The sequence below is a fragment of the Talpa occidentalis genome, unplaced genomic scaffold (assembly GCF_014898055.3).
Source record: "Talpa occidentalis isolate TD23 unplaced genomic scaffold, MPIMG_talOcc4v2.1 talOcc4.3, whole genome shotgun sequence".
Lineage (NCBI taxonomy): Eukaryota > Metazoa > Chordata > Mammalia > Eulipotyphla > Talpidae > Talpa > Talpa occidentalis.
The window spans coordinates 34,220,163-34,241,072 of NW_023603184.1; the positions used below are offsets into that span (position 1 = coordinate 34,220,163).

Below are 20,910 nucleotides of genomic sequence, written 5' to 3' on the forward strand. Positions count from 1 at the left end.
GATGAAATTCATATGGATCACCAAAAACCCCGAATAGCCAAAGCTCTACTGAAAAAAAAGAAGGAAATGGAGGCAGCACACTCCCAGACTTCAAACTATACTACAAAAGCCATAATCATCAAAAACTGCATGGTATTGGAACAAGAACAGACATAACAGACCAATGGAATCGAATAGAAAATCCAGAAATAAACCCACAGATTTATGGTCAACTAATCTTTGACAAAGGAGCGAAAACTATGCATTGGAGCAAAGAAAGTTTGTTCAATATAATGGTGCTGGGAAAACTGGGTCGCTACATGCAAAAGAATGAAGCTTGACCACTACCTCACACCATACACAAAAATCAACTCAAAATGGATTAAAGAACTAGACATAAGACCTGAAACCATAAAATACATAGAAGGAAATATAGGCAAAACACTACGGGTTTGCACATCAAAGACATCTTTACAGACACATCACCCAAAGCAGTGATAGTGAAGAGAAAGATAAACAGCTGGGACTACATCAAATTAAAGAGCTTCTGCACAGCAAAAGAGACAATAACAAAGACAAAGAGAAACCCCACCAACTGGGAGAACATTTTTGCACCCAACACTAATGATAAAGGACTGATCACAAAAATCTGCAAAGAGCTGATGAGACTCAGCAACAACAAAAAAATAATCCAGTCAAAAAATGGGGACAGAAGAGCTAAAAAGAAACTTCTCTGAAGAGGAAATGCAAATGCCAACAGACATATGAAAAAATGTTCAACATCACTTGTCATCAGGGAAATGCAAATCAAAACTACCATGAGATACCATCTCACACCAGTGAGAATGGCACATATTAAAAAAAACTAGCAAACAACAAATGTTGGCGAGGATGTGGAAGAAAGAACTCTTGTGCACTGTTGGTGGGAGTGCAAACTGGCCAACCACTATGGAGAGCTGTGTGGAGATTTTCTGGACCTACTAAACATGAGCTTCCATATGATCCAGCAATTCCACTCCTAGGTATTTACCCAAAGGACACAGAACACATTCCAAAAGAGCACCTGCACTCCTATGTTTATTGCAGCACTGTTTACAATAGCTAAGCTTGGAAACAACCCCAAAATGCCCAAAAATAGATGACTGGATCAAGAAGATGTGGTACATATATACCATGGAATATACTCAGCATTCAAAAAAGATAAACACAATGCAATTTGCAGCAACATGGATGGCACTGGAAGGGATCATGCTCAGCGAAAATAAGCCAAAAAGAAAAAGAAAAAATACCGGATGGTCTCACTCATAGCAGGAATCTAGAAAACTTAATAAGGGACCAGGAAAATGAATATTAGAAAGTGAAAATCAAAATCAACAAAAACTATGAACCAGAGACACTTTTTGGGGGTGGGGGGCGGGAGGGAAGGATTAGGGTCAGAATGGGGCGTTTGCAATTGTATGGGGGAATATAAAAATAAAATTTAATATTTAAAAAAAAAAAATAAAAAGCACAAAAGATAACTATACAAAAAAAAATACAATCTAAAAGAGAAAAGATAGTATTGTAAAAGATGTCAATCATTAACAAACAAGTAAATTTAATGTAATTTAAACATTAAGAAAAGTAGTGTTCACTATAAAGTGTTTTCAATATAAAAAGACATTTATTTTTAAAATTAAATAAAACATACATAATAGAGACTTCAGTTCTATTCCTTTGTTAGTATCTTGTTTTAGTGGTCCAATTCCAAGTGTCTTTAAATGTCTTCTTTGCATTTTATATTTTTACATTATCCATAGTGAAAATATATTGCTTCTATTTGAAGAACAAATACTTGACTATTTTTAAGAATAAAATACAAGATAGAACAAATTAAAAGCAAGGAAAGATAAATGATAAACTGGGGGAAATATTTGCAATAGTGGCAATAAATAATAAAAAGTATTTATCTACAAGACCTGTTCTGAATCATATCAATCACTTCTAAAAGACAATCTCCTCAAAACGAAAATAAAAGACACAAAGATTTATTTGATGGAAAAGTGTGATTAACCTTTTACTGGTAATAAAATAAAAAACTGTCAACATGGAAATTCAATTTCTTCATCAAATTTAAAATAATAGAAAATATAATATTTAGTGCTAACAAGGGGTGGTATAGTAAGCAACAACTTGTTTTTGTTAATGCTGTGTAAATTGGTTTGATTTCTCTGAAAATCAACTTAACACAATTGTGTGAAGATCCTGTAAGCTTGATACATTTTTTCTTTTTTATTAATTATGTATTATTACATCATTATTCATTTTTGTACAAATTTGATTTCTCCTCTATAAGAATTTGTCCTGGTGAAAGAAATAGAGGTGAATATCTTATGTGCAAGTTTGTTCAGTGCTGATCATTTTAGTGACAACTTAAAAAATGCATTAATGGATAGATGAATGATAGGGTCAATACTTAAGCCTGAATTTAAGGAAATACCATGTACCATTTATTTTTGAAGCACACTTAATGCTTCAAAAGGCTGCTTTGTAATAATCATCATAAAATATTACATGAAAAACATGTTTCCACTATTGCACACATATGATAATTTTTAAATTTTGTAACCAAATGCTTGTATAAAACAGCTGAAGGGGGCATGTACAAAAATTAAAAGTGATCTTATTTTATTCTCTTTATTTTCTTGGATTTACAAATTTTCTACAGTGAGCTACATTTGTTATATAACTATAAAAACAAAATGAAAGTGTAGTCATAGTGATGAAGTTGGCAATATTTGCTGACCATATAATAGACTTATGCTTTGTGCTTTATATTCATTTATTTTCTTCTCACAATAATGGTATGATTTAAATGCCATCATTATTCTCCCCATATTAGAGATGAAAAAATGGGAAATAAAGCAATTATATATTTTTGTATTTGAGCAACTTTGTAATTACATAGAAATTCAATGATGGTGCCTGTACTTAAAACTGTAATCAGAAAAATTTTAAATAATAAACCACTTGGGTTTTTAGCAAAACATATTAAATGAACATAACCTAAACTTTGTTTCATCTTAGGTCTCCCACTTTCTTCTCTCCTTCCTCTGCTTCAGTGTTGAACTTTTTATCATTTGTTACCATTTATTGGATAAATAAGTTCCTTTTGTCTCCATATCTTAACATGTGGCATCACTTCTGCCTACACATATGTAGGGTAAATGGTTTGGTAAATGGTTTTCAGGCTTTTCTGCCCTCCTGCCATTTGTTATATTGTTATAAGCTGTGTTATTTACTTCTGTGGGCCCTGGCTCAGTATTGAGATGTTTGCCAAGAGAAGCAGAGGAAGGAGAAAGAACAGGAGAGAGAAGGGGAGAAAGAGGCCAGAGAAGCCCATTGTGAAGACTTGCAGGGCTTGGAGGCCTCCCGGCCTCCTGGCCCCCCCGGCACCACTGCCTGCCATGTACCTGATTGCTGCACTACATGTAAAAGCTCAAAAAAGCCTGGGAAACCCACCGAGAGCTCTAGGACTCTCCTTTACCCGGTCTGCCGGGATCCTAGGAAACCTGGTCTGTGCCTATCCTGCCGCTACAACATACCTTGTCCTCCACCTGCTGTCTTCTACCTTCTGATCCCCAAAACTCAGCCATTATGTGTGTGTGTGTGTGTGTGTGTGTGTGTGTGTGTGTGTGATGATTCCTGATAGGGTTACTTATCTCTTTTTTCCTATACCTTAATTATTAAGATGTCGTAACGACCTCTGTACATCTCAATCTAGAAACTCCTTCAACACAATAACTGCCTTAGTCATCTTTATGAGAGGAGACCCAGTGTCCATCTAGATAAGCTATTATTATGTGTTGCATGTATTGGGAATACAGAATTTGATAAATTTCATTCTTCCTGAAGTTTCCATTCATCATAAGAATTTTTGTTTTCCCATCAGTGTGCCACTTGTCCTTGAAGCTCCATTTCAGGACAAGTGTGTGGTGCTGGTGAGGAAAGGCAGGAAAGGAGGATGCATAAGAGGGACATAAGAGGGCCTGATGGGTTCCCCATAGAACTTATAAAACTCCTGGGGAAGACAGATGGCACCTGTCTCAAGGACCTGAAGGTCCACAGCACCCCCAGACTCCTTGCCAGTGCCTCCAGAACTTCCAAAAGAACATTCCTTTGCTGATCATTTAACTGACTGACCCAGAAATACAGCCCATCCTTCTAGGCCTCCTACACATAGACTTGTTCTAAAATAGTCGTGTAGTCTAGTGTGCTCTGCCTCATGAATGTTCCACAGAGGTTACACGTCCTTACTTAAGTAGAGGAGAAATGTGACCTATCAGGGCTGCCAGGTTGGAAGCTTCCTGTCCTGGAAAGTTTAGATACCAGAATTGGAGAAAAGCTGAGTAATATCAATCTTCTTGTAGGGTCAGATCTTATTTATTTTAGGACATGGAAGGGGAAAACGGAGGCCTAAGGAAGGGAACAACTGACAAGCAATGAAAAGACATGACACTGTCAATACTGACCTCTGTTATCCCAATTCCTTGCCTAGACAAATGATTGTCAATTTTTTTAATATCCTTACAGAAATTTTCTAATAAGAATTTTATGTTTTTTAATTTTTCTTTTTATAAAACATCCTGTTTTATTATGTGATGTTTGTAAAATGCTCTTGATTATATAAATTGATTCCTTGTCAGTTTGGACGAGGAATAAACTAAGTGTCCCACCAAATCCTGCCCAGATGGTGTCCAGCTGAGTACCTGTACCAGGAGAGCCAATGTAGCCCTCAGTAGAAGCCTTACCTGTGCCCAGTAGGGAGGTCTTCCTGGTTCACCTCTGCCTGACATGCATGCCTGATGCATGCTCAGGAGCAGACATGATGAACTCTGGTCCCATGGTCAGAAGAACTAGAGGAGGAACCAGGGAAGTGTGACTCCCTGTCATGGATAAGCCATTAACAGCTGGACTGAAGCCAGGTCCCTGCTGTCTTCTGTGTGTCAGGTGTGAGTGAGCACACTGCGTGGATTGGCCGAGCTCCCAGTCCTAACTTAGGAGAATTATTCCCACTGTGCCTCTTTTGTCTTTGGGGCCAGTTGAGAGCTGGCACCTGTGTTTCCCCCAGGTGTGACTGGGCTCACTAAGCTCCTCTTCCTTCCCATCCTCAAGGGCACTTGACCTTCCTTGGGTCAACTGTGCTTTGAGACCTGAAGGAACTTCATCAACAGAATGAAGTTCAAGAGAGGGAAACCAAACTCAAGGAGAAGTAGCACTGTGTAGAGGAAAGTGTCAACTTTGAAATCAGTGACCCAATTTAATCATAGGCCCAAATTTCTATAACTTGTGATACTCAGCAATTTTAAAAGTTTATTAAATCAAGGTGAAGAACATTTTATAAACATCACATAATAAAACAGGATGTTTTATAAAAAGAAAAATTAAAAAACATAAAATTCTTATTAGAAAATTTCTGTAAGGATATTTAAAAAATTGGCAATCATTTGTCTAGGCAAGGAATTGGGATAACAGAGGTTAGTATTGACAGTGTCATGTCTTTTGATTGCATAGCATTTTAAACTGATTAACCGTTTAACTTAAAACATTTTTAATTTTGAAATGATTTTAGATTTTTAAAAGTCACAGATACTAAAAATACCTTCTTATATCCATCTAGATTCCTAGATTTTAACATCTTATATGAATATGGTTAACTGACAGAACTACAAAGTTAGCATTGGTGTACTTGAACTACTTGAATTTGATCAGTTTTCCTACCAATGTCTGTTTTCTATGCCAGAATTCAATTCCAGATACTATACTGCATTTAGTTGCCATGTATCTTTACTTTTTCCTCAATCTGTGATTTTTTTCAGTGTTGCTTTGTTTTTCGTGATGTTGACAATTTTTTTAAAATTTATTTATTTATACCAGAACTGGGGTACAGTCAGAGACAGAGTGGGGAGCAGAACAGGCAAACGGGCTGAAGACACTGCTGAGGGGAGCAGCGGGCGAGACAAGAGAGGTCTGCCGCACCATGTGGGTAGCTCCCTGGCAGGCCAGGGATTGAACCCATGCTGCAGAGGCTGCGGACAGCTTCACAGGGGCGCTCAACCCGTTGTGCCACCAGGGAGGCCTGATGTTGACAATTTTGAAGGGTATTTGCTCATGGTTTTTCTGTTGTTTTTTCATGACTAGACTTTATTTTGGAAAGGGGGGCCTAATATCACAGAGGTAAAGCTCATCTCATCACATCACTTCAGAGTATGCATAATACCATCACCACAGCACTAGTCTCTTCTTCAGACTCTATTCCTTAAAAGCAAGTTACTAAGGCGAACTTGCTGCAAGGGATGAGAATGAACCTCCAACTCCAGGAGAAAGGGGTCTGGTTGAATTTTAATTATTTTTTAAAATAGTATTAGATGTAATATTTTATATTTACATGAATTTATATATTCATAATATTATAATATAAATATTAATATTTTAAATAGATATTTGATATAACACAAAGCTAACATTCTATTTTTTCTCCATTGATTTCTATTTTTTTCATTCAACATATTTATTATTTTTTCAATTTTTTTCAATTTTATATATTTGTTACATCATTTTTCATTTTTGCACAATTTATGCATTTTCATCATGGTTATAGTCCCCATATAATTCCCATCCCCCCTTGTTTTGATCCTACTCCCTCCTCCCCATCCCATAGTGGGTCTCTGGTTTATAGTTGCTTGTTGATTTTTACTTTATTATAATCAGTCTTTTTCCTGGTCCCTTATACTCAGCAATCAAAAAAGATAAACTCATACAATTTGCAGCAACATGGATGGAGCTGGAAGGGATCATGCTCAGTGAAATAAGCCAGAAAGAAAAAGAAAAATACCAGATGGTCTCACTCATAGCAGGAATTTAGAAAATCCATTGATTTCTATACTTATGATTTCAAGAAAATTATTCCATGTCTCAATTTGTCATATATGAAATGCCTGACACTAGTTGATTGAAAGAAATGGGATAAAGTATAGAAAAGTGTGCAACCCTGGCGAATGTCCTATGTGATAAAGTTCCACCATGATACTATTGCATCTGGAACTTTCAGTTGTCATCCAGGAGGGAAGGGGCATTTCACTTGGCTATATGAGAACCACAACTACCGCTATTTCTGCCATCAACACCATTTCTGCAATTACTCACTTAGAACCTTAGTATATACTAATCCTTTTTCTTTGTACAATTTCCCTTTTTATTTTCACCTGGTTAACTCCTAGCCAGTCTTCTGATACCACTTTAAACTATACTTTATCAGTGAAGTTTTCGCTGGACTCCAGAGAAAGGACTCCATCCTTTTACACTTCCTCAGAGCACTGTGTTCTTTTCCATCACAGCAATGGCATCAATTTGTGTTTGTGAATTTATTTGTGCTGTTCTTTGCTAGGTATCTCTCCATTGAACTGTAATGTTTCTGAGGCAAACTCTGTATTGTTTATGCCTGTAAATATGGTACTTAGTAGTGAGTGCAAAGGAGGATTGGGAAGTAAACATGGAAGCAAAACAATAATGAGGTGACTCTGATCACAATAAGTAAGGGACCAGTGTGATAAAATGACCTAAAATGGAAGTGGCAACAAAAATGGGAATTGAGTCAAGGTCTGAATAAGAATTTTGCTAAGAAAGAATTAGCAGGATTAGGAGACTGGTCGAATACTTCTGTGATATCATTTATCAAAGTGTAAAATTATCACATCATCCAGCATTTTGTGCCATATTGTCTTTTGTTCAATAACTGCTTGTGTGCTTGTCTGTTTTGCAGAGCCAGGAGCTCCTAGATGGCAATACCTGGTTCACTGCTGCATGCTCCATGTTCAGTATCAATATTCACTGATCAAATGAAATGGCATGGCATTGGTAGACTCACATAGGAAAAATAGATAACAAGTTTTTTAAATTGGAAAAATAAGTTTGGAAGCATGGTGCTAGATATATGCCTTGACCCCAGCAGATAGCTTGGAGACTATTGGAAAAATGGAATCTGCTGCACCTCCCCCTGCAGTGACCCTTAGGGCTAATGGCTTGCGCCACGGTCCCTAGGTCCGGCTGGGCAACCAGCGCGCAGGAGGAGAACAGCAAAAACCGCCTGAAGACATAGATAAGACAGAAGCCTGTTGAAAGATAACGACCACCAGGAGCCACTACAGGAATGCTGTCCACACGGAAACTTATCTCACCTTCTCTAGACCCACAAACTTTATTCTAATACAATTGTCTCTCTAAAATCTTTTCTCTTTCTCTGTTTAAAAGGTCATTGGTTTGCCGATTAAAAAAGAACATACGAAATCTAATAACTAGGCTGATTCAAATGAAACGTTACTAAACTCTGTGTATTAATAGAACTGCTAGCTTAATAATTTCTCTGTTGTATACTTAGCCTAGTTTGTATTAATCTAAATGATAAAAATATTACATTGTGAAAAGTAAAATTCACCCGTGTTAATTAATAGTAATAGTGAGTAGTTAAAACAAAAAGTAATCATATAAAACAAAAAGAAAAATTAATAGCCTAACTACTTAGGAATGCGCGTGGGTCCAGATGTAAATCACTGCCCTGTCAATGATAAGCTAAACCTATAAGCAAGCTGATTTCTTCACTGATGTTCGCCATTCCTATGCTTTTAGAAAACATATATATACTGGTCACCAACTCAAAAAAAAATTACACTCAGATTTTCACTCTTGAAGTGTGTCTGTTTGTCATTTCTTTAACCGAATCCCTGACCACCCTGCGCAGTCTCTCAACCCTGAGACGGCCTCATCGCTCACTGCTGTGCTGGTCCGCGGCAGGAATCCACAGTGGATTATGCATTAATTTGATCATACATTGAGTGCCTACTGTATGCCAGGCACTGGACTAGGTCTCAGAAATATAAGCATCAGTATAACTATATTACTATGTCCTCCATGAATATAAAAATACAGTTGCATTCCTTTAATGTTTAACAATGATATAAGCAAGAAACCACAGGTGTACAATGGAGCGTGAACTCAGATGTGCCTAGAAAAATCTGAGAGATAGTCATAGACAAAAAAAATAGAGTTTAATCTTAAATGAAACATTAAAGCTAACTTACTATTGGGAGTATAGGATAAGAGGTAGGAATTGTAGGCAGAGAAATGAGTAAAGACATAATGAGGAAATGTTCACCTTTTGTTCAAGTCCTATTCTGTTCACCATAGCTTTATTTACAGAATAAAAGTAACTTTATTTAGTACCTTCATTGACTCTGAAGAAATAGTTCCCGACATACACTCACTTGCCTCTATTTGTGTATACTGGCCTCAGTATTCTTTGTTCTCATGATCATCTTGAAGCTTCTTGGCTGTCCCTGATGCACCATGCTTTTTCTTTTTCCCCTAACTACTTTATAGTTTCTGCCTTTATGTACTAAAGAAGGTATACACTATATTGGAAAGAACATGTTCTGTAAGGATCAAGTAGACCTATTTCAAAACTTGGATACATTTTTGCTTGTTCATTAGTCCAATTCTATACCTTCCAATACTACCTGCGAGGAGTAATGATGCTTGACTTACACACAGGTAACACATTTGAACAGTAAATACTTCTTAGTTCCTTTCTTTACACTGTTACCTAAAAAAAATTACCTGTATCTTAATTATTAGTTGAGAAATGAGACTTTTACATACTGATATCCTACTTTATATCTCAAAAAATAATAAAAAACAGAAAGAATCATAAAATTCTAAAAGAGGAAGTCATTGCCTTTACCAGTAGTTTTTGTACTCTAATTTTCATATTTACATCAACCCTACAAGGTGGTTATTATTACTTCACTAACGGATGAAGAAACTGAAAATAAAGATTTGGAGTACATAAGCAGACACAGGAGTTGAGCCCAGGTTTTTTTCCTACTCAAAATGTTGAAAGAAATAAAAAATGGCTATATTGAGAAAAATTAACAATACAAGGTATAGGGAGGAATAAAATAGTTCAATATCACAATAGTTGAACAGCCATTCAATCATATGTTTGGGATATAGTAAGACTGAAATTGGAAATATGCACAAGACTTGAACTATTAGGGGGCTTAACTGACCTGTTAAGAGCATTAATGTCATTCTGAAGATGAAGACAAATAATAAGGATTTTAAGTAGGATAATGACCAACGATCATGTTTGTGTTGTAGAAAGAACTCTGAAGAGGTGGGAGACAAGGTATAGGAATGATTTGTGAGTCTGCAGTGTGATGGGAGGCCGGGAGGCCAAAGAGTCTCTAGCAGTAATCCTGGTGGGAGACAGAAGTCAGTACTCAAGTTTCATCTGCACAGGGATGATTCATTCAAACCCCAGAAACAGATGGCATCTCTAAGAGAGAGTACACAGAGAGGAGAAGAGGAAGACCAACCAGTGAACTCCCAGCTACCTACAAGTGTAGTTTAGAAGGACTTGGAAAGAATCTGCACGCAAAAAATCTGCACTTAGACTTGTGAGAAGAATCGCAAGGAGGTCCATGCTTATGGAAGGCAAGATGATAGACAATTCCAAGAGAGTATTCCATTTACACAAGCATCCAAGAACATCTGGAGAGCATTTGATCTCCTCAAGAATCTCACTAGACCTAGAATCCCTCTGGTCCAAGCCTGGATCATTTGACTCTGTTGCAATTCCTCCCACCTAAGGGCCTGGTCCCTCCAGATCTCCACCTGCAGAATCATAGTCTCTGAGAACTGGCAGGGACCCTGGGGACACTTCAGAGTCACTGGTAAGGGGAATAAGTTCTCCCTCCTGTAATGTGCCTACACTTAGTTTAGCTCTGATGTCACTGGTTTCTAGCCTAACTTTCTTCACCCATGGGGGTGCAGACTAACCAGCATTAATGAGCTGTCAAAGGCTGTGACCTCATTAAAAAGTTGGTAATGAGGCCCAGTGCTGTTCAGGGAGCCCAGAGGACTGAGGGTCCCAGTGGCCTCTCCTGGGCCCTGGAGGGAAAGCTTAGATGAATAGACAGGCTCAGATCTGGGAGAGGGCTAATGAACAGGGGCTAAAGTAGGCCATCTCTGGGGCTCCAGTCCCTGCTGGGCTGCAGATGTACAGGAGTGGGAGCAGAGCAGGGCAGCAGCAACCTTCCTCTGAGTTGTGCTTCCTCTCTGCTCCACTGGCCCGTTTTGATGAGGACAGTATTTGGCAGGATGTATGCATGTTAAAAGACATTTTAAAGATGAAATACATAAAATCTCATTACATTAACAGATTAACAATGAACAATGACAATTGATTTCCTATAAAGGGAACACTAACTTTGAACTTCAATTAAATGAAATGTTATTCCCCTATAAAGAATTTTATTCTCATTTGTCAATCTGCATTACCAAAAAAAAAATGTGTTTAATACTACTATATTTTAAATTTCGTCAGTAAAGTTGTAGACATGTGTTTTCTCTTTCATTATATAGTTATCTACAAATTTCTTTGATTTAACTTCTGGAACTTTAAATCTTAAAAGACTTGCTATCTAGTTCTTTACCTACAGACAAAGTTTGCTAGCTGACTGCTGATTCATACCTCATAATATGGCCTCCTCATTTTTTAAAACACTGCTTCTTTGTCTTGGAATCCCTTTCCACACATAATGCATCACTATTGTTACAATGCTAGGCCATTCCACCATGAGAATCATCTACTACAGTGGTTTCCTTTACCAGTATCTCTCTTTCTACTCTTGTAACCTAAGTGCATTCTCTATCCAGCAGCCATTATCTTAAAAATAAAACCACCTGCTTCAGAATATTTCAATGACTGCCCATAACATTTAGGTTAAACTCTCAACTCCTTAACATGGTCAAAAAGTCTTGACCTCTGCCTACATATAAAACCAGTTTTTAGTTCTCTATCCAATCTTCACAGAATTTTAGCAAAATAGGTTTTTTGTATTTCCACGATGCAACAAGTTCCTTCTCTTCTGGAATTTTGAGATCTTCTTCAGTCCAGTGTGCCTTTTTCATACCTCTTAAACTGGTTGCAGAAATTATCTTAAATATCAACACCTGAGGATTTTTAAAATACCTCTTTTGTTGTTTGTCTTAGCATTCTTGTTTGTTCCTCCTCAATGAAAGTTTCACAACTTCATTTCATATGTGTGAGACCTTTATTTAAATAGCCCTCAGCCCTCGCATTTAGTAAAAGCCAACTTTCTGAATAACTACCTTTTCAGTTATCCTTTATAAGGCTTAGAGCAATCCAGTAGGATATAATGCTATTGCTTTAACATCTATTGAAGAGTCTAGTGAAATTGTAATAATTGCTACTGTGACTATTATTATGTACAAAATTATTAAATTTCTTAGAAACATCAAATTTAAAAAGTGTCTTAGGCTGAGGCCTCTTATGCAAATACTTTAAAACATTTTCACTATATTTAATAACATTAATATTTCAAATTAGTAGAGGAAATAATTATTGAATAAATGGTGGTGAGAAATGGCAAGGCAACTGGAGAAAAAAATAAACTGTTTACATATCATACCTGATAAAGATATAAATTTTAAACAATAAAATCAAAGAAGCACTAATAGGCATTTAAAAATGCTATATTTGGTGGCACAGCGGTTGAGCGCTGGGTTGGAAGCTGCCCGCGGCCTCTGCGGCGCCAGTTCGATCCCTGGCTGCTCCCTGGCCACAGGAGGAGGGTCCCACATGGCGCACAGACCTCTCCTGCCGCCCGCTGCTCCCCTCAGCCGTGTACTTCGGTCCTTCTGCCTGCTCTGCTTCCCGCTCTGGCTCTGGTGAATTTTCTCACCCTCCCGCACTTCTGACTGTACCCAGTGCATGTATAAACAAAACAAACAAACAAACAAAAAAAACAAACAAATAAATAAATAAATAAAAACATGCCTCTAAAAAAAAAAAAAACTTAAAAAAATAAATAAAAATGCTATATTTGTACACCAAAGAATAACACCTAAACCTGTAGAGTAAAATATAACTATAGTTAAATGTAACCTAAAACATATTGGTCAATAATGGAGCACAAAATACTATGGCATTTAGCCTAGATGTGTAGTAGGTTAGCCCATCTATACTTGTATAATTATTCTTCATGACATTGACATAATAATAATAGCACTAAATTTCACATTTTCAGAAAGTGTCCCTGTCATTAAGTAACACATGACTATATGAGAAAAGTTGAGAGAAATGAAATACAGGTTAAAAAAATGTGACTCATTTTCAAAAATGTGTTCCTACTACATTGAAAGAATTGCAGTAAATCAGGATTAATATAGAAACATCATCTGACAGAAAGATATAAATATACAGAGCAAATAAAAGTAAATACAATTCTTTTAAACATTGAAAAATAGTATGTTAAGTATAATTTAAACTGAAAGTAGATACATTTTCATCTGTCAGATTGGCAAGTATCTAAAGATATGCTACCAAATATTTTTGGATAGGGATATAAGGAATGAGACATGATTCGTGGGAATATAAACTACTATGTTTCCATGGGATAATGTGGCTGCATTTTTCTTTGGGATTTGCATTTGTTGTAATTAATAAACGAAACAAAGATGTCTTTTGTCCCACTTCTATTCAACATAACATAATATTAGTGTTGCTACATGGTGTAATTTGACAAGAAAAATAATGGAAAATGCGTAGTGATACAAAGGGGCAAATATGACTATGTGGGCATATGGCACAGCAATCTAGAGGAAGAGATGGATTCTACAAAATCAATCCGTAGAACTAACAAATGAGCTTGCAAGACCACAGCATACAAGAAGAAACATAAAGACCTATTTATTTCTATGTATTAATAAATAATAAATTCCAGAGATACTTGAAATTTAAAAAATGTCATCTGTTTTGTGGTGTCGTCTAATAGTTCATTCTTAATGTTGCTCAGTGTTTTACATGCTTACTGATTTCCTTCTACTTGCCCAACTGATAAATGAAACATGAGTATAGCAATCTCCCACTATGCTTTAGATTTTTCTATTTTTCATGTCAGTTCTATCAATTTTCCCTCCCTATTTTGAAGCTCTATTTTTAGGTGTATACCCATTTAGTATGGTTATGTTACTTGATGAATTGACCACTTTATCACTATTAGTTTTGCCTGTTATCCTTGGAAAAACCTATAAACACAGCATGGCTCATAGTCAGAAAACAATAAATATGGCCAAAATAAACAAAGCATAAAAATTCAGATTCTGACCCACTAATTCTGCTTCTAGAATTTTATCTTAATAAAGTGACTCAATGAAATAAAAAAACTTTACACTACTAAAATATTCATTACATTCCTATTTATACTGGAAATCAAGAAGCAATTGAATTATAGAAAATAAGAGCATATGTAGATAAAGTCAATGACATTTACACCTGGTGATATACTTCACTGTCTTTTAGTATTATTATAAATAATTACAATAGTATGGAAAATAAATATTTATGATTCATGTTAGGAGCTTTATGTTCATTACCCAATTTAATCCTTATAACAATCCTGTATGAAAGTTACCATAGTTCTCCCTCTTTTATAGGAAAAAATGCTTTAATGTCTTTAAATAACTTGTTGAGTGTTCAGTCTGGCAACCTCAGCTAACATATTACATGATGAAAAGAAGGATATGAAAATGTACATGCAGTATGTCTACAATCATCAGAGGCCAGTAGAAATAAGTGCAGTAAGGTGTGATTGTGACTCGTCTCCAGGTGATGAGAATGTTGTCATTTTTTTTCTTCTTCATAATTTTCAGTTTTTCCTAAATTGTAATGGGAGAAGTTTGTTCACTATACAATATATATATTAGCATACGCACTATTGTATCACAGACATTCAGATAACTTTATTAAAAAAATCCTCTACTATAGTTCTTGACAAGTGACACTGCAGCTGCTTCTCTTAATCTTTTGTTATAAAACTGCTCATTTTATTTATTTATTTTTTAAAAGATTTATTTATACAAGCACTGGGTGCAGTCAGAAGCGCAGGAGGGTGAAAGAATTCACCAGAGCCAGAGCGGGAAGCAGAGCAGGCAGAAGGACCGAAGTACACTGCTGAGGGGAGCAGCGGGCGGCAGGAGAGGTTTGCGCGCCATGTGGGACCCTCCTCCAGTGGCTGGGGAGCAGCCAGGGATCGAACCGGCGCTGCAGAGGTTGCGGGTAGCTTCGCAACCCAGCGCTCAACCGCTGCGCCACCGGGGAGGCCCTCATTTTATTTTAAAGCAACTGTTTATCTATTAAAGTTTTGCTTTTTTTTTTTTTTTTTTGCATTGTTAACATAACTCCTAGCTAACTTCTAATGGGGTTGGATTGTAGTTGATGTCAGAATATTAGCTTTGCATCCTATTAGCTTTGCATCCTAGTCTGCTATTTTCTGACTGCATGAATTTGGGATTATTGAGATTTGAGAACAATAAACATGTATATATAAAAGAGATTATAGCAGTATTAAGTTAAGGTATGGGAGAGTTGATGAATATTGGAGCTGTGGGTGAGGGATGAAAGGAAGTTAAGGCAGATGGACTGTTTTGTGTAGATTCCATATGTTTTGAGAGACAGGATGTTGAGGTCATGTGGTGGGACTTCAGTATTTGTTTCAAGAAGCTGATGACTGAGAGCTGTTTCATGCTTCAGTGTGGGCACATGTGGTAGTCTGTCTTTGTTTCAGCAGTCTCCAGGTGAAGAAAAGAATTCCAATTTTCATGTATTTTCATCACAAGTGTTTAAATTACCCAGATTCATAGCTCAATTACTCCATCACAAAAATAGTTTTCTTCTACAATGGTGAACTTAGAAAAGTGCTTAAAAAGTAATGACTTATTTAAAATAGCCCTCTCTTAATTTCTATTCATTAATTCTACTACTGACCTCTGAAAACAACACTGAAAGGTCTATATTCTTTTCCCTATATTAATTATTTAAATAATTTAAGATGCAGTAATATCATAAATTCTCTTTCTAAAACAAAATTTGCTCTTTTCTTCACTTGAACTCTAATATTCTCAAGGACTCTGAAAGGCCTGATTATTCTTTCATAAACTTCCTAGTTGTCAAGCTTTTCAATATATGTCTTTAATGAAGGATATTCTAAATGTGGACTAAACACTTTTAAATAGTTTGAGGCTTTTTGTTGTTAATCCCTACAAAGTCAGTTATATTTCTCTTAATTCAGTTTAAAGCTGGACTAAATCCATGTACTTCATGTCTTTTCCCCACATACTAATGTCTAAACAGTTCTTGCCCATTCTGCTCTTTAAAAATATCCTTTTACTTTGAATCTGAGTTAATTATTTAATTAGCTATACATTTCATGGGACTGAAAAAGATTTTAAGATTAGAGACATATGAATTCTGTTCTAATTTTATATGATCAAATGTCTTGAACTTTCTTTCCTTAGCTATAAAATACAGGTTTCAGATTAATTGCTAAGAGCAAATACCTATATGTTAATAATGTGCTATGCTAGTACTGTCTTAATTGCTTTATGTACATTTACTCTTAAAAACCAACCTACAAGATAGATACTATTATTTATAAACTTTCGCAGATGAAGAAAGAGACAGTTTAATTGATTTTCTATAGTTACACAGCTGGTAAATGGTAGAGCAGGATATACAGTGAGGCAAGGATCTTTTATGTTACAAAATATTCCATTACTTCAAAACTTTATAGTTTTTTCTTTCATAATTTCTGTTGTGGAAATTACAAACCTCTGAGGGAAGACATTGTGCCTGATGGTCTTTTTTTCCATATCAACCAACACAAAATTTTAGAGTTAAAAGACACTAAACAAACATAATAGAGTTGCTTAAAAAAAAATAAAACTATTGGAATGAGCTAGAACTTGAAAAAAACAGTACTGTGACTGAAAGTCTGAATTTTTTAAATTACTTCAATAAGATTTATGAAAGTGACAGTGGAATTGAAAGAGAGAATTAGAAACTCAGTCATTCTACCTAGAAAAGTAGGCTGCATGGGGATTAGGAATCTACTTTTATCTATCTATGCTAAATGCCAACAAACTGAAGAGCCAACAAAGGCTTAGAGGCATGCAACATGAAATAAAAGAGAATTATATACAATTAATGATGAATTACAGATTTTTTTTCCTACTGAATGGAATCAAACATATCCAATTACCTAAAAGAAGATAATGTGCCAAAATGCCTTTTTTTGTCCCAAAATACACATTATAAGCAGTTTCATATTGTCCTCAATGTATGTAGCATTGACAGGCATATGCAAAGTAAATACCTAGAATGTGTTAGCCACAAAAGTCTCAAAATGTCAATTATACCAGTAAGAAAAAAATGTAAGTCTACCGTGGGCAGGCATAGGAGTTAGGTAGAAGGAAGTGATAGGTCAGATCTACCTCTGTACTCTGCTCTGAGCTCTCCAATAACCATTTTGATATCTGGGTTCAACACCAATGGACGTATGAAGAGAGGGACAGAGAATCCTAAATATGGAACATCTGATTCCCCATTCAATAAACTTCAATCTTATGTCTGAATGTCTATGGGATGTAAGTTCTACGGCCAAAGGCCCTGCGGAAGGTCCGGCTAAGGGCATTCTTCACCTCATTGTTTCTCAGACTATAGATGATGGGGTTCAACATGGGAGTCACAACAGTGTAGGACAAGGACAGCATCTTCTTGCTCTCTGGGGAATTATTGGACTTAGGCCGGAAGTAGGTGAGACTTGAAGATACATAAAAAAGGGAGACGACGAGGAGGTGGGAGGAGCAGGTAGAGAAGGCCTTATGCTTCCCCTTAGCTGATGGAATCTTGAGGATGGTAACAGCAATGCGAGTGTAGGAACACAGGATCAACAAGCAGGGTGTCATGACGACCAGGATGGTCCCCACAATCGCATAGATCTCAAATAGTGCTGTGTCAGCACACACCAGCTTCAGCACAGGGGGACTGTCACAGAAGAAGTGGTTCACCTTGTTGGTGCCACAGAATGGAAAGCTGAAAAGCCATGTGGTCTGCACTGTAGCCACAGGGAATCCTGGAAACCAGGAGGCAACAGCCAGCTTGGCACGTGTCCTTTGGTTCATGATGACTGGGTAGTGCAAGGGATTGCAGATGGCCACATAGCGGTCATATGCCATGGTGGCCAGGAGGAAGCATTCAGCAACTCCAAAGAAGAAGAAGAAATACATCTGAGTGACACAACCAAGGAAGGAGATGGTCATGTCTCGGGCAAGCAGGGTGCCCAGCATCTTGGGCACAATGACTAGGTTGAAGCCAATCTCCAAGCAGGACAAGTTCCTGAGGAAGAAGTACATGGGACTGTGGAGCATGGGGTCAGCCAAGGTGACCAGAATGATGAGGCTGTTTCCTGTTAAGGTGACCAGGTAGATGATTAGGAATGTCAAGAAGAGTAACGACTGTATTTCAGTTGGCAGAGAAGAGAAGCTCATGAGAATAAACTCACTAACTCGTGTCCAGTTTCCTCCAGCCATAAATATAGGAATGAATCCTCGGCTGTAGTCAAATAGAGAGATTCTTGATTAGAAGTGTCAGATTCTGGATTTGTTGTCTCAGCTCCTTCTCAGTATCAGAGAAAGAGGCTAAGAGGGGTTACGAAGGGAACAGGTAGGGCCTATGTTGTCTAAGAATAAAGAAACATGACCAGAACCTGCGCTCTGAAATGAACAATAGATCACTGTCCCATCCTATTGGTTTTGTTTAATTATCCATTTTCCACTTTGCTACCATACTTGCTAAAACAAGTCAGAGTATATCAATGCACACCCATTTTCTGCTGCACACTTAATATCTTTGCAGTGAGGTTAAGTAGAGAACAGTAAGAAATTTCTATTTATTTTTATTATAAATACCCCTTCTTCATAGATTTTGTGTTCATCTTCTCTGGATGCTGACAAAATTAGTAGTTTTTGTATGTGTGTGGGGCTGCAATCCCAAAATAGTTTGAGAAGTTATTCAGTACCAAAAATGAAAGTATTTGATTTTGTTTTGAGGTAAGTATAACTGGGGAAAAAAGACAATGGATTATGGAAGATGCCTACAGATTGTAGTAGTTTTAATGTACTTTGCCCCCTCTCCCTGTAAGAACTATAGAATATTTTATATCATATAGTAATTACTTCCTCTTGCTAATCAGATTATGAGGAAACAACTTTAAGAGGTTCCTCTTCAGTCATGCAAAGCTATAACTGACAATTGATTGACAAGACCCAGTATGTCGACTGCTCTCAAAATTAAGATCTGAAAGGCGTATTGTACAATAACTACGTAGGAAGTGAGTGTGTCCCAAAAGATTACAATTACTTCTCATTTGAAAGGAACATAACTTAACATGATAAAAGCCATATACGACAAACCCAGCGCCAAGATTATTCTCAATGGCGAAAAGCTGAAGGCCTTTCCTTTAAGATCAGGAACAAGACAAGGATGTCCTCTCTTACCACTGCTCTTCAACATAATATTGGAGGTCCTAGCCAGGGCAATAAGACAAGAGAAAGACATACAATGAATCCTGATAGGGAAAGAAGAAGTAAAACTATCACTATTTGCAGACGATATGATCGTATACGTAGAGAACCCTAAAAACTCTACAGAAAAACTACTCAAAATAATCAACCAGTTCAGTAATGTCCAAAAATAGATGACTGGATCAAGATGTGATATATATACACAATGGAATATTATTCAGCAATCAAAAAAGATAAACTCATGCCATTTACAGCAACGTGGATGGAACTAGAAGGAATTATGTTCAGTGAAATAAGCCAGAAGGAAAAAGAAAAATATCGGGTAATTTCACTTATAGCAGGAATGTAGGGGAACCAAATAAGACATCAGTGTAAAAAAAATAATAACAGTACAAAACACAACAAAGCAAAAACAGACAATTATAAATCAGAGACATCCTGCAGGGGAGGAGGAGGGAGAGGGATCAGAGGGAGGGAGGAGCACGAGGGATTGAGGTGATGGTGCACGGGTGCCTTGGGGAAGGAAACTATGGGGACTACACCTGAGGAGATGGGGGTGAAGCAAATATTGTTTAAAAATGAACAATGATGTAAAAAAAATTAAAAAGAGTGAAATTGAAGTATAAAATGCTACCAAAAAAAAAAAAAAAAAACAACCAGAGGGGCCTCCCTGGTGGTGCAGCAGTTGAGAGCTAGGTTGCGAAGCTGCCCGCAGCCTCTGCAGCGCCGGTTCATTCCCCGGCTGCTCCCCGGCCACCAGAGGAGGGTCCCACATGGCGCACAGACCTCTCCTGCCACCCGCTGCTCCCCTCAGCAGTGTACTTCGGTCCTTCTGCCTGCTCTGTTCCCTGCTCTGGCTCTGGTGAATTCTCTCACCTTCCCATGCTTCTGACTGTACCCAGTGCTTGTATAAATAAATAAATAAATAAATGAGTAAATGAATGAATGAATGAATGAATATATCTATCTTAAAAAAAAAAAAACCAAAATTGCAAGGCTGTTGATAATGCTCTGTTCATTCTTGCTCATTTCTTTCTCTCCTTGAATTTCTAAAACTTAGCAAATTCTAAGAGAATAACCTTACTCTAGGACTTTTTTGGCTGTGCATTAAAGATCTTGGGGAGGGGGAGTATAAATAAACAAACCTTGGGCTTTTGGAATAAAAAAAATGAACATTGATGTAAAAAATAAAAAGTAATTAAAAATAATTAATTTAAAAAAAGAAAAAAAAACAAATTACTTCTCATTCAAGAATGGATAAATAAAAAAAAGAATTAGATCCCACCAAAATTGTGGAAACACACACACACATATACACACGAAAGTGAACATTCAAAGGAAAACATTCACAAATAATTAACCTGGACTATATGAAATAAAAGATAAAATCTTAAATGGCATGAACAAATTCAGTATCTGTTTCACTTCTATGGAGACACTGAAGATATG

General features: G+C 36.8%; 1 protein-coding gene across 1 annotated transcript; it reads right to left on the bottom strand.

Annotated features, from left to right (window-relative positions):
* Positions 1–17,448: 17,448 nt before the first annotated feature.
* On the bottom strand, positions 17,449–18,492 carry LOC119254602 (olfactory receptor 10A5). Its single transcript, XM_037521705.1, has one exon. The coding sequence runs from the start codon at positions 18,466–18,468 to the stop codon at positions 17,515–17,517; it is 954 nt and encodes a 317-aa protein (XP_037377602.1). The 5' UTR covers positions 18,469–18,492; the 3' UTR covers positions 17,449–17,514.
* Between the last annotated feature and the right edge of the window lie 2,418 nt (positions 18,493–20,910).